The sequence below is a fragment of the Photinus pyralis genome, unplaced genomic scaffold (assembly GCF_008802855.1).
Source record: "Photinus pyralis isolate 1611_PpyrPB1 unplaced genomic scaffold, Ppyr1.3 Ppyr1.4_LG3b, whole genome shotgun sequence".
NCBI classification, from domain to species: Eukaryota; Metazoa; Arthropoda; class Insecta; order Coleoptera; family Lampyridae; genus Photinus; species Photinus pyralis.
In genome coordinates, this window is record NW_022170510.1 from 4,803,919 (window position 1) to 4,818,496 (window position 14,578).

The 14,578-nt window shown below is 35.4% G+C and overlaps 1 protein-coding gene across 1 annotated transcript in view; it reads right to left on the minus strand.

The window, feature by feature from the left end:
- Window positions 1-374: 374 nt before the first annotated feature.
- LOC116166817 (protein unc-13 homolog B-like) overlaps window positions 375-14,578 on the minus strand; it is a gene marked incomplete at its 5' end in the record, with an annotated part of 35,799 nt that continues 21,595 nt past the window's right edge. The window contains 6 exon segments of the mRNA XM_031481970.1: window positions 375-2,114; window positions 3,294-3,420; window positions 3,471-3,633; window positions 3,680-3,778; window positions 10,458-10,815; window positions 10,865-11,153. Of these exon segments, the coding sequence (XP_031337830.1) occupies window positions 1,950-2,114; window positions 3,294-3,420; window positions 3,471-3,633; window positions 3,680-3,778; window positions 10,458-10,815; window positions 10,865-11,153 (1,201 nt within the window).

The window sequence follows — 14,578 nt, forward strand, 5'->3', positions numbered from 1 at the left end:
CCTTTGAATTTTCTTTCGAAATAGGATTTAGGAAGAGAGAAGGTATGTTGATACATTCTTTACTTTGATAGTAAAACTTATACAAAACTTGTTATGATTATCTGAACAATACAGTATAACAAGGTTTTTATTTATGCGAAATACTTGGTAACATTTAAAAATAATAGGCATGAAAAATTGTTCACCCATAATCCCAATAAATGAGCACGCGGATGTGCTCGCGTAACAGAAGGGACACTTACAACCTATTAAAATGTAAATATGTATTTGTTGTCTTTAATAACTATACATTTGTTTTATTTATTATAATTAATTAATAACTATGGTCCATGTTATTAGTGTAATTTGTTTAGTGGCTTATTAAAATGAAGTGATAGATTTTATTGTAACATGTATTTACATCAGAGCAATCAACCAACCAACGCAGTTGATTGATCAATTAACAATAATACATTGCATGTAGAGATCTAAATTGATAGATTTATGCTTCTATTTTTACGTATTAACATTATAAATTTACATAAAGTTTGCGTACGTTAAGTGTGGTTGATTAGGTACATTCACACCATATAATTTTTCAAAAACAACGTATTTGGTCATTCCATTATTAAAGTACATAAGAAAACTTCTTAAACAAAGTTTATCAACAGCACAGCTAATGAATGAATAACAATTACCTATACGTTTATAACTCTTAGAATCTTAAAAATTAGTAACAAATTTTAAATTGTGATAGAATCAAAGAGCACCGAAATGGATATGAATATACGATTAATACAATAAAACCAACGTATTACATTACATATCAACGTTTTAGAATTTTTGTAGCAAAAACTTTTAATCCGTAAACATCCAGTGTAGAAAAATTAATAGTAAAGGGTCTGACAGTCACCATATATACCACAATGGAAGATCGTGATTGATACTAAATGTATCGGTTATCGAAATGTAAGGAAACACTAGTGCCTACTCAAGATTTTTCAAATGTTTGTTACTTTTCTTGTAATAATACAGTTTAGATGAAGCTCGAATTATTTACAAAGTATAAAAATGCATGCCTAAAGTAATAATAAAAAAAGTACATAGACTTACATATTGTCAACTTGTAATGTATGTGGTCACGATATTAAATGGTATTTCTTCAAAAATGTGCAATAAAATAAGTCCTTCAGGGCTGCTGGTACATGCTTTCTGAAATTCGGCACATATAGCACAACACAGATACACATATACATACTATACTTCAATATCACAGTAAAGAAAGTAATGATTATTTATAGGTAAAATTTACATTTTTTATAAGCACGAAGTATTTTAGAAAAAAGAAGTATAAGGCGTAACTCTTTTGTGGCAGAAGAGTATAATATTTTCAAACAGCACGACTCACATAAAAATTAAAACGAAAAATGTGCGGAAGAATGTTAGGAAAAGTCCAATTGTATTTATAAATTTTTTTATACATAGATTTAAGAGAATGTTACTGTACAATCAGGAATCCAAATTCTCTCATGCATATAAAAATATCTATGATATTTATTACTCAGTTTTCTTACGCTATTTGAATCACATTTTCAAGTACAAATACATGAGAGAAATCCTAACTCTTGTTTATGCATTTTATTGCATCTTTTTTTTCTAAATTAAACGTTCGTGAATCGCCCAGTTTTTATGCAATGAATCTTATTTACATTAACATTTATTGTTTCTGAAGTATGGTTTAGGAGGCACATTGAATATTACATACTGTTGATGTAAATGTAGACTGTCTGATAACCAGTCAGTATAGGACGGTCCATTACTTTTTTATGTGTTTATGCACTAATTTCCATTGTTTTAGAGATGAGAGTAATGAACACAGCTCTATTTTTGTTTTTAAACCTCGGTCACCAAATTGTAACATGACAGAAGCTAATGAAGTGCACGACATTCTCCGTTGTCATCTGCGAGTTTCACTGATTTGGCAGCGGATTTTCTTGTCTAATGTCGGACTTCAGCTTTACAAACTCCTTCGCGACCTCGTCGTTGCTCCTCTGGGACAGAATACGCAGGATGGTCCAACCCGTTTCGTCCATCTGAATTCGTTTGCCGAGCGAAAGCCAACATGCGCATGAACCCTGAAAGCATATTTTCAATTTAAGCCAGTTCTCGATGAAATGTTAAAAAAAGGCCATCAAAATTGTTACATAAATAAGTAGGTAACAATTTTTGATCAAAATTCGCGTGATCATACAATATGTGTAAAATTCACATCTAGAGCATCCACCAAAATCGATTTACAAATATCGATTTTGTAGTTAGGTACCCAATGCATAAAGGACGAAGTATATTGCTGTGTAAACAATGTCAGTTTGGGACGTTGTAGTTTGTGTGGAGACATTTGGAATGAATTCGGGTGTTTTTCTCTAATCAATGTCGTGGGTCTAATTACGTTTTAACACAAAACAATTTTGCGATTTGAGTTAGTAATCAAGGTCTTGTTTGTTTACTTTCTTTTTAAACAATGGTGTATTTCTTGGAATGTTTGTACCTCAATTTTATTTGTTATCAATGTGCTAATTTTGTTTTAGATTTTTTTCGATGCGACCGCTGCCATTTGCTGAACTCGTCCGACCGGGGGCAAGGCCGTGTCCCTTGGTGGAGCACGAGTCCGTCCGTCCGTCCGTCCGTTCCGCCGACATTACATCCAGGTTGCCGCCGACTGCCGCTACTTTCGTCCGCTGACATAATTTACTTACAATAATTTGTAAATTTATTTATTTTTCTTGTAATTAAATTGTAATCCTTATTCCGCTAATTATATTAGGTATATAACTTTCGTGCCATTTGTTATTTGTGAAGTTCGTCGCAAAAGATCATTCAAAAATTAACCCTATAAAGGTCTCTAAGTGCTTTAAGAGCATTCGAAATTCTTTCAAGAGTCTCCAAAGGTTCTCAGGAGTCTTAGAGTCAAAGGATCTTGCTTTGAGAACTTTTAATGGGTCCTTAAGAGGCTTTAAACATTTTTAATACACTTAAAATTATTTAATAGACTTCCCTTGATAAACCTTTTTGAGTTTTTATATGAAGTTTAAGAGTCTCCCAAAGGCCTTTACTTTTTGGAGATTCGCTCATCTTTGCAAGACCGAAAAATTGATAGGTGGTTTTAAGAGTTGTTAAGAGCCCTTAAGAGAGCAAAAATGTCCGCCGTTGGGCATTTTCCTCAGATGATCAACATATGAGGTCAAAGTTCTATTTTGAGTTTTCTTCATTTCCACCACAACGGTAATGACCATAAATTCTTTAATTAAACTTACCCTATCTACGATATCTTTGAGCTGCATCACCGCCACACCAACCAATCGATCTTCTCGAGCGAAACAATAATCCTTCACGCAGATGTGCAATTCAAAAAAGTCCAGCTGCTCTTCATTCCCAATTATACTAAAACGAACGGATGAGCCGCAATTGCTCAAAGTTAAACAAATACGTACAAGTGAAACGTTTCATTGTACTTCGGCGACCAATTGTTTGCCTTGGACTTGGTCGCATGTTTTCGTTTCTTGTCAGATAAGTGGGGCCCAATAAGGTTCACCTCGACAAACGGCCTGAACATTCCCGACACTAAGTTCCATTTGAGATCGTTCGCCGCGACCACTGTAACTATACTGTAATATGCGATCGAGACAAGACAGGTAACTACCTTTTACTGTAACTTTGTGTTCTCCCGTACCCGGATGTGTAAATAAGTCCACCTGAATTGAAACTTCACCCACGCTTCCTTCTTGCGACTCCAGTGTATCTAAAAGTAGTTGATACAGTGTTAGTATGGATTTCAATAGGAACCATGGAGCTATACGCATTAATTACATGAGGAAGCAAATGAGGCAGTGACTCATTATAGCTTACCTGTATACCTATCTAGATTGTAATGCGCTAACTAACGGGTAACCATGCAGTAAGAAGAAATGTGTAATTCGTAAGCAAGCAGTAGTACAATTTTGACGCCTACCATGAATTTATGTGAGTACCTACCTTCTGAGACTATGGTTTGCACCATGCATTACTTTTATTAGATACAGTTATGACATAGTTATTATTGCATCAAATTCAACTTAGGTATGTCTTTATTATATTATTATAGATATAATTATATATTATAGGTATTAAATAGTTATGTTTGAGCTGATTTCCGTTTAAAAGAGGTTCGGCTGTGGTGGACTGTGTTATTACAAGAGGTAATAAAATAATTAAAATTTAATTTAGCTATTTAGAACTAAACTTTGTATAAAATAATTTACTTCAAAAATGTTTTAGTTTTTAAAATATTAGCAATTCAATATTTTTTTTATTGTAAACCTGGCGAGAAAAAATCAAGTACTAAAAAAATAGTCTGTATTCGTCGTGGGACATCCTGTATAGTAGTTTTGATCATTCAATTGCTTTACCACACAAATTTCATCATTTATATGCTTTGTGTTGACTTTGCATACTAATACAAATGATTTTTTTCTTAAGAGTGTGGTGAAACCGTTAGGCCAAATGTAAGTGAAAGTAAAAGAAAAATAAAGACAACCTTGTCAATTTATTTTATCACAACCCAATTTAAATACCAATTTATAGTGAATAAAATTTATTTTTCCAACGTTAACATTTTATTCTCTTTGTATGGTACTTTTAAATTACTGTTGTGTGTTTTTCATAACGCGTATAGACTATGTGGCCAATCCCAATCCCAATATTTAGAAATAAAGAGGTTTTAGTTATTTGGGATAGTTTAATATGTAATTTGTTGTATTGATTTATTTCCAAATTTTTTTTGTATTTTTAACTTTTAAATATCTATTTTGTACCTACATATATTTTTAGCTTCCTAGCATGTGCTAGGTAGCTATTGCGATAGCCGTTTTTTGAACATTTCAAAATTTCATCAAATGTCGACGTTTTAGATCATTTTAAGCAACTTTTAAAGAATAAATTTTTCCAGTCTGTAAGTGCGTACATATGTTGGCAATTTTTGGTTTCAGCTAGGAAGCTATTCTGTCAAGAATTTGACACCTGGTTTTATCTATATTTTACATATTTTGTTACTATTTTATATTTATTTTGTTCAAATTATTAGAATATTTAGTGTTACGAAAGTATGTATTTTATTTGTGTTTTCTATTTGTGAAATATATGTTTGGAATGAATTAAATATGTTTTTAATAGAAGAAAAAAATCAATAGGTGAAAAAGGTTCTTAGAATGTATTTCAACGTTCTTTATAGGTACATCTGGTGGCTCACATTTAGTATCTATTATACAGGGTGATTTTTTTCACTTCCACCATAGGGATCTCGTAAACCGTAAGAGATAAAGGGAAAAGTTATGCAGAATTTATGCTGATTAATTATCCTATTCAGAATGCATTCTAGTTCTACAAATAGCAAAGTTACGGCCAAAAAAACGGAAAAATGCCATTTTCGAAAATGCGTCGGCGTTCATTTATTTTCAAAGATATCAAAAAATACTTTTTTCTACAACTGTCAAAAAAACGTGTCATTTTCTGACGGATTTCGAAACGCGAAGTACTAGATTTTTAAACGGTTAATTAATAGGTAAGGTTGCTATTGACAACGTGCGCGAAATCGTCAACAGTGAAAAAAAGTATTTCGCGCACGGGAAAAAGTTGAACTTAAACAGCAATTTAATTAACAATCGGTTCAGTTGTAGAAAAAATATTGTATATAACGCTAGCGCGAAGTTATTTCGCGCATTTGACTGATATTTTAACTCGGCTTCGCCTCGTCAAAATACCTTCAGTCTCAATGCGCGAAATTGAACTTCGCGCTCTTGTTATATAAATAACTATTTTCTACAACTGTCAAAAAAACCTGTCATTTTCTGACGAATTTCGAAACGCGAAGTACTAGATTTTTAAACGGTTAATTAGTAAGTAAGGTTGCTCTTTACAACGTGCGCGAAATCGTCAACAGTGAAAAAAAGTATTTCGCGCACGTGACAAAATTGAACTTAAACAGCAAATTTAATTAACAATCGGTTCAGTTGTAGAAAAAATATTGTATATAACGCTAGCGCGAAGTTATTTCGCCCATTTGACTGATATTTTAACTCGGCTTCGCCTCGTCAAAATACCTTCAGTCTCAATGCGCGAAATTGAACTTCGCGCTCTTGTTATATAAATAACTATTAACCAACGCTTACTGATTTTTTCTCAGCTTTCTAATGGTACTAAGATACAATTTTGATGACTTGTGGGTTTCCAGTAAATTACATAAACTTTCTTATTTTTTATAGACGCCCTATTGGATTTTGACGTTACTCGATAGAGAAAAAAATTACAAGATCGGCAATACCAAATACTTAGTATTTTATTTGAAAATTAATGTTAAATTTTTGCTTTGAAGCTTACAATGTATTTCTTATGGCAATAATTCCATGGCCGATTGTGATTGCAACCACATTCATTTGTTTATTGCCTAGCATAGTAGCCATCAACATGGCTATGGAATTATTGCCACAAGAAATGCATTGTAAAACAAGGCAAAAATGCAAGGTTGATTCCCAAATAAAATACTGAGTGTTTAGTATCGGTCATTTTGTAATTTTTTCCTCTATCCAGTGCCATCAAAATCCAATATGGCGTCCATAAGAAATAAGAAAGTTTATGTGATTTACTCGAAACCCACAAGTTATAAAAACTTTATTTTAGTAAAATCAGAAAGGTGAAAGAAGTATTTTTTGACATTTTGGAAAATAAATGAACGCCAACGCATTTTCGAAAATCCGTTTTTTGTCCAAAACTTCGCTATTTGTAGAGGTACTAGAAATTCTGAATAGGATAATTCATCAGCATAAAATTCTGCATAACTTTTTCCCATTTAACCAACTTCGTATCTCTTACGGTTTACGAGATCCCTATAGTGGAAGTGCAAAAAACTCACCCTGTATACAAGTTTGTGCTACTTGGTTTCCATTTTATATACCCAGATACCAAGTTTCTTCGAAATCGGAATCTTTTGGGTAACATTCCGAAAGTGTATACCCCAAAACCTAGGCAAAGCAGTTAATTTTATCCTCGTATGTGGTTGGCGAGGAAACAGATGAACAAGAAACGAACATGTCTTTGGACGAAGTGTCTCCTCTACCACCTAATTGTTTTCTACGATGTATTACACCCTGTATATCGAATGTTCCCATTTCTCCAATAAAATTCAATACGTCAAAAGTTTTGTTATAAAACTTACTTAATCAAAAATCCACATTTCCGAAAAATCTGGCTTTATAGTTCAGTGGTAGAGCGTTGGACTATAAATCCGAAGGTCGGGTGTTCGAACCTGGGTTGAGGTGAATTTTTTCTGCAGTTTCCCTAATTCGTAAGGTAAATACCGGAGTAGTATAGAACAACTTAAGACCTTCTGCAGAGACACCTCTAAAAAAAGCATTATGCGGGTCACTCTGTAATTGGATGTAAGCCTGTTGAGGGCCTAAAACAAGAGAGGGGTAATAAATAAAAATTAAAAAGTTTGTACATAAGAGTTTTTTTATGAGAAGATTCTCTGTCTTTTACATATAATGCCTGGTCTTTTTTGGGATAAAACAGTGATAAATTGTTTGTTGTAAGGGAAGCGAAACGGACCCAGTATTTTTCGGATTAATTGGGTTCAGAAAATGTAAGGAATTCTTGTCAAATTTCTCCATTTTGAAAACCCCAAACTAGATTCTTTTTTTTTCTCTTTAACAATGGGTTTTTGTGGATCGTGTGAATCTCATTTCTATATCTACAGTGAACGGTTTTGTAAGAAGTGAACTGGAACGAAACGTTGCAACATTTTTAATTTTAGTGTCAAAAACAATTATAGGATGCTAGTTTCGAAGGTATATGTAACGAAATGATGAAACACTCGAATGTGAAAAGGCGGAACATGCCAGGGTGGGCCAGCGAGAGCAGATTTGAGATGTGACTGCCAAAGTTCGTGAAAGTGATTTACCGCCAGTTCATTCGGGTACGGAATTTAAGCCAAGAAATGGGTACCGACAAAGGGAAAGTGGTCGGTTTCGAGAAGACATTTCCATCTGGGTAGTCAAAACTTCCACTACACATTCTTTGAAACGGAAAGATCGAAGAAGTACCAACAAAGAAAAAACCATAGGTTTGGGGGAGACGCTGTCTAGAAGGGTGGAAACTTTAAACGTGAATAATAATAATGGAAAATTGTAGGTCTTTTCGAGACCCATTCAACGATACCTCATTGGTTCCTGCGACTGAGATGTCTTAAAACTCGAGAACCGAGCGTCGGAAGTGAGTCTCAAAGGGACAATAATAGATATACATTTCACCGGAAGGGTCAAAACTTTAAACACGAATATACGAAGGGAGCGTCGGAAGTGGGTATCCAACCATCGAGACGAATCCCCCGTTCCAATCAGACCATAGGTCACAGAGATCTCTTAAAACTCGCAAACGGACCATCGGAAGTGGGTATTCACAAAGAGACAATAATAAATATCGACAAGACGTTTTCATCGGAGGGGTCAAAACTTTAAATGTGAATAAATAAAACTGGGTTTATGTACCGTGTGTCCTATTTTGATTGACATGTATTTCAGTTGTTCTGAATGATAAAGACTACGCCTACTTAATTAGAAATATATTCAAGTAGTCAATATATGATTTCATTGTATTTCCCTTATTTTTAAATTATATTGCAGGTATAAATTAAACTCGTTTAATTATACACTTGTCTCTTAATATACTATTTCCGCAGTGAAATAGATTTTACAAAAAATTAATGATAATTTTCAACAACTGATATGGATTTGAATGGACTTGAATCACTTTTGAATCTGCTTTTTGTCTTACTAGTCATAGCTTAACATGATTTTACTAATTAGATTTATTACCGAATTTTTGATAAAATAATGAGAAATACAACTGAAAATGAACTACCTAATTGGTATATCATTAGACGACGACAATAAAATCTTTCGAACGGTGTCAGTGTAAAGCTTTCAAGTTAACATGGAGAGCAATAATCTGCAAAAAACATTTGTTACCATGTTAATTGCCCGCATGTTCGTTTTTGGACTATTCACCCGATATATAATTATATAAAAAAATATATGTCACTCTAATCAGGAAAAAGAATACAAAAATTAAAGTTAAAGATATACAGGGTGTGTAAAAAATACCAACTTGGAATCTACGTAAAAATATCTAAAATAGGCAGTTTTTACTTTTTTTGTAGTAGTAAGATGATAAAAAAGTTTCCCAAAAAAGTGGCTCAGGGTCGCGAAAACTGCAAGAAAACAACCAAAATATGAAACACGGTACAACTTGGAAATCCCTTCTCATTGGTTCCTAGGTCGTTGTTGGACGACACCCCCGCATTTCCTTATCACCTATCAGATTCAATTTCAAATCTTTCTACTCTAAAATACGAATGCAATTTAGCTTATGCCTCCCTTAAACTAGTGCTTTCTTATTGAGACTGTAAGGTTCGGAGTGGATAATTTGGGGACGCGGGCGCTCGAGATTTAGGTCATTTTCGGTTCCCTACATTTCTTCCGATTCTAACATCAGAGGTACCGTCCCGAATGAAGACCAAAAATGTCTCCTACAGCGGGAGATCGACATTATGACAACCTAACCAGAAATGGGTACTTCTTGTAGGGGTTTCCAAAACAAACTCTTTGTCTACATTTTCCTCAATTCGTATGGGTAATAGAAAAATTAAATTTTATGATTAATACCCAAAAAATGCAAAGCGTCTTTCCCACTTTTCAGGTGCTGAGAAGGGGAGTACAAAATAAGAAATTCTAATGGAAAATTTTTGGGGCGCTGATTCTAAATCACTCTATAGGAGGTTCTACATTACCATACTGCTTCAGCAGTACGATCTTTATCGTTGGACGGACGAAACACTGGCAGACATAAATTTCGAATAATATACGCCATGTTATCAGATATGAATTTTGATGCAATAATTTACGTTACTTTTTAAAATGACCAAGTTATGTCAGGCGAAAACAATAATGAAGTTGTAACTAACGAATCTATGCTACAGCATTATCTAAACTAGTTTTACGCTACTTTCTTGCAGAATGATTTTGACCGCTGCGTATGTGCGATAGATGTAGATTATATTTATAATCGAAACTAATAAATTAGCATTAAGATTTTCGGCTGCGATTTGCCAATACCTTGACGACTTTCTCGCCTTTTCTTTGCTTTCAAAGGTTCTTCCAACGCTTCGAGTCCCGTCTCTGTATCTTCACGATCAATAGAGATTGAGATTTGACGTTGTAGCATAGTTTCTTTATCGTTTAGAGGCACTTTTGAGACGAATTCAAAATGTTTGTTAAAATTGTGTTTTTTCATGTAAATAAAAGATTATGTAACTTAAGACATATTAGCACAGATATTACGTAAAGCGACATAGATACACATACAGGGAGTTACAAATCGAAAGGGCTTACCTTCATTTATTTGTGACGTAACGAAAGTTTTGATTAGCGTGTCGGTTGTTTGCGTATACAGAGATAAGGCGTAACGTAGACTCTGCAACTCCGCACTTTTGTCCAAAAACGCCTTTTTGAGACCGTTTCCTCCAGCGTGGAAGTATTGCTTGATGGTATCCAAGGCAACGTCTAACACCGCGCACTGCTTGGGTGACAGATTCTTCTCCACTTCCTTTGATATGTCCATAACACCACTCAGCGCGTTTTTAACGTCTTGTTTCCCCGTCATATGATTTTTGAACAGCCTAGACATGTCTTCAATTTTCGTGTTGGCCGCCAAATTTTTGGCATTATCAGTCAAACTCTTAAACACCATCTGTAACCTTTTCATTAAAGAGAAAAATAAGACACGACACAAATCTTACCGTTTTATCAGTCATTGGAGGCAACACTACAGTCTTTTCCAAAATTCGCATCACAATCTTCCACAGTTCCTTGAGTAGTCTCTTCAGAACCGTTTTCTCACAGGATTGTGCGTAAAGGGATAACGAGCCGTCTAACAAATCCATGAGGGGTCTTAGTACGTCATCGGCTTCAACGGCCACCGCGTTTCTTTGTGCAGGTTGATTTAACGTTCCGGGTTGGCCACCGCCTTTAATGGCCAACAGTAAATCACCCAATTCTTTAACGCTTTGCGTGATACGCGGCTCCAAACTGAAAAAAAATGTGCGTAAGAATCGAGAGAACTTTGCATTTCTATAACAAAAGGTTGCTTTGTGGTAGTTTACCTCGGTGGCGTTTTTGAAGCTCTTCTAAAAAAGTTTGGAGGCGGTCAGCTTCAATAACGTTTATTTAACCAATGAGTAGGTATAAAATAATTTTTGAAGCGAAAAAAATAACAATATGAAGGAATAGGTGAAATTGGGTTTTTAGGCATTTTTGGGGTTAGAATAATTTAAACATTGAGCATCATAGGTTTAAACATTTCTCTGTTGCAAAAAATTCAAAATGATGGATCGTGGTTTTGTTAGAATTAGAAAGAATAAATCGGTCAACTTGTAGCAAGGGATGTATTGCTGCGTTGTTTCTTAATTGCTCCGGAAATCGGTAGAGCCATAAAGTATGGATTTTGTATTGTATTTCATCTTTTATATTTGTGCTACTGAGCAGACATGGTAGCACTTAATATTATGGAAGTTGCAAAATGGGCAGACGATTTGTAACTGAGAATTGCCATATGCGCTCCTTTGAGTGAGCTTTTCGTCCGCCCGCTATGCTTATGTTATATATTCGCAATTAACCCTGCATAGCTACGAAGTATTTTGAATTACAACACAATTGAGGAGGTAAGAGAAAACCTAGGTCATAGAGGAGGTCAGGGTACAAAAATAGGCACGTTCCTTTTTGCTGACAACATTGGAATAGCGGAATAGTGAGCAAGGATTAATAGGAAGCAATATAAATAAAAGATCAAGAGATGAATACAACATTATATCTGTATTTCTCCATAGGAGTGAGACTTGGACCTTTGGCATATGAAGAATGAAATTGAGTCATTTGAATTGCGGTGTTACCGGAGGATGTTAATGGATTGGCAGGCTAACGAATAAAGAAGTGTTGAGAGGGATAGAGGCGACACCAAGCGTGCTGAAAACGAAAAGAAGACGACGACATAACTGGATAGGGCACACGACAGTTTGTTGGGCACCATCTTGGAAGAGTCCGCGGAAGAACGAATTTGCTAAGTCTCCAAAATATTATCCTCATTTTGTACCGATTCGTGCTCCAATCCACAAGCATTGTGCGTCGTTTTGAAGAAAAGAGAAATTTTCCTAACCACCAATATTCTCGTATCGACTCGACACTAATATCGTAGCTTTGTACTTGATATCTGCGCCGATACCAAGGTATTGGCTGCGTTTAGTTTGAAGCTTAACGGGACGCCCTTTATTCCCGGAATGCCTTATATGTAATTGTTTTGTGCTTGTTTCGTAAAGACTTATGTAGGAGTTGGGAGAGGGGAGGAGGAACTGGTTTTATGGTTTACTGGTACTTTAATGCAAGGTCTCAACGAAAGGAATTAATTCCTATTAACCACAGTCGTCCTCCTTGACTAGGGAATGCAATTCCTGAAATACCGGGATCCCGCAGCATTTTTGCGGGATTAATCCCGCACATAAATGGAGCGGGATCCCGCGGGATTTGCGGGACTGAGGAATTTGTCGACCAAGGGGACGACTCTGTTTACTTTGTTAATGAAACGCATAACGGAGAAGTTCTTTTTTAAATAATTATTAAACTTTTTCGTTAAATATGTACTATGATTTTTGAGGCACTTTAGAAGTTCACCTTTTTTTGAGCTCTAAGTTAGGCTGAAGGTACTTTTTTGTTAAATATTGTAATAATTAGCGGTTTATTTTAATACAGAAGTTAACCGCACAGAATTGCTTATTTGCCAATTTATTTAAAGTTTTGCGGGATCCCGCAAATACCGAGATCCCGCGGGATTAACATAGAACAATCCCGCAAATACCGGGATTGAGATTTTGCTGCCGGATTGCATTCCCTATCCTTGACCCTTGGTCGTGGTCTGTTATAAATATAATACTTCATAGGTCAAGAGCGGAGTGTCGCAAGGATGTACTTACAAAGGGCGATTGGAACACCCGGACGTTGGTGACGTCAAAACTTAAGTGCGAATATCTTGAAAACGGTGTGTCGGAGGATAGGTACTTCCAAACGAAAAATGAAGGAAATGAAATACTTATTGCTGAAACGAATATCTCGGGAAAAGTGTCGTATTTGCATTGGCCGTAGGAGTTGAAGATTGAAGCTAAAGGTAAATTTAATTTCTAGAAATGTGTTTCATTCGCCGCGATCGTAAACAACGCGGCAATTAATTCACTGTTTGTAACCGTTCCCGTCAAGATAATTCAATTGTCTTTGTTGCGCCCGAAAGCTCTTGTCATTTAGAAGACGACGGCGAATTAATGTTTTAGAATTTCAGCTCCGTTAAGTAATTACTTAGATGTTGGTTTCCTGTGGTAATTATAAAAGAGCATTAAAACTATAGGGGCGTTCAGGTTTGCGCCGTTATCAGGTTGATAAGCGACGTTTATGCCGACCTGAGGAATTCTAATGAACAATAGGTGTTAATTGGAGTACCGATTTTAGAAATTTCAATCCGGCCAATTAAGTAAGTGAAGTGATTAACAATAGCTATAGAAATGTGTGGGGTATCAAAAGAAGCGCTCTTAATTAATTTGAATTTTAAGATCAGATTTTTAGGACGCGCAATAAATTAAAGAAGTTGGATGTAGATAAACGAATATGCGGTCTCGGTTGGGAAACCCTTCATGCCATAGCCGAATATAAAAGGTAAACGCTTAATTTAGAGGGGGGTTCATTCCTTTAGGATTTCTGCTTTTCGCCGTTTTAAAAGTGGTATTCTATCTGATTATTTTTTGCTTTGATTGTTATTTTTTTTTTACTTCCGTAACCGTTATTTGGGAGGTAAGCATTTCTTTGGTTTCGTTGATTATAAGGGAGGAGGGGGATGTTTGTTATGTTTTATTTCCCGCTGTTAACCTTCCGTAGCAACCACTAATTACTATGCGTCGTCGTTCTTCTTTGAGAAATCGATGCCGTGCTATAGCTTTGTTTTTAGTTTTTCGGGCTTCCGATACAGTTGTTACCGCCACATCTGGTCCAGAAGCAAGAACATGTTCTTACCCCCAAATACTTGTCCAAGGGCAAGTTTGCATCCCTTGGTGGCGCCCGAGTTTCCGTACCACTACATGACATTTGCCTGTGGGGTCAACACAAATTTATTTGTATAGAGTTGTTCAAATTCGGGGCTCACCAATGGGATCTCCGTGACAGTGAGAGATACAATGTTAATGGGGGCAAAGTTTCCTCTTTTTGTGATGAAAAAACGCAATTTCCTAAGCGTAAACGGTCGGAAATGGACAGTGACACCTTCCATTGGCACTTTTTTCAAAAAATTTGAATCTGTTCTCAAAATTTCCATGACACGCTGGATGTAGAAGATACAAGTTACTACTTTCTTATTTTTTACGGACGCCATATTGGATTTTTACTTTCAATGATTTTTCAAAAATTTCAAATGCGGTTTTTTT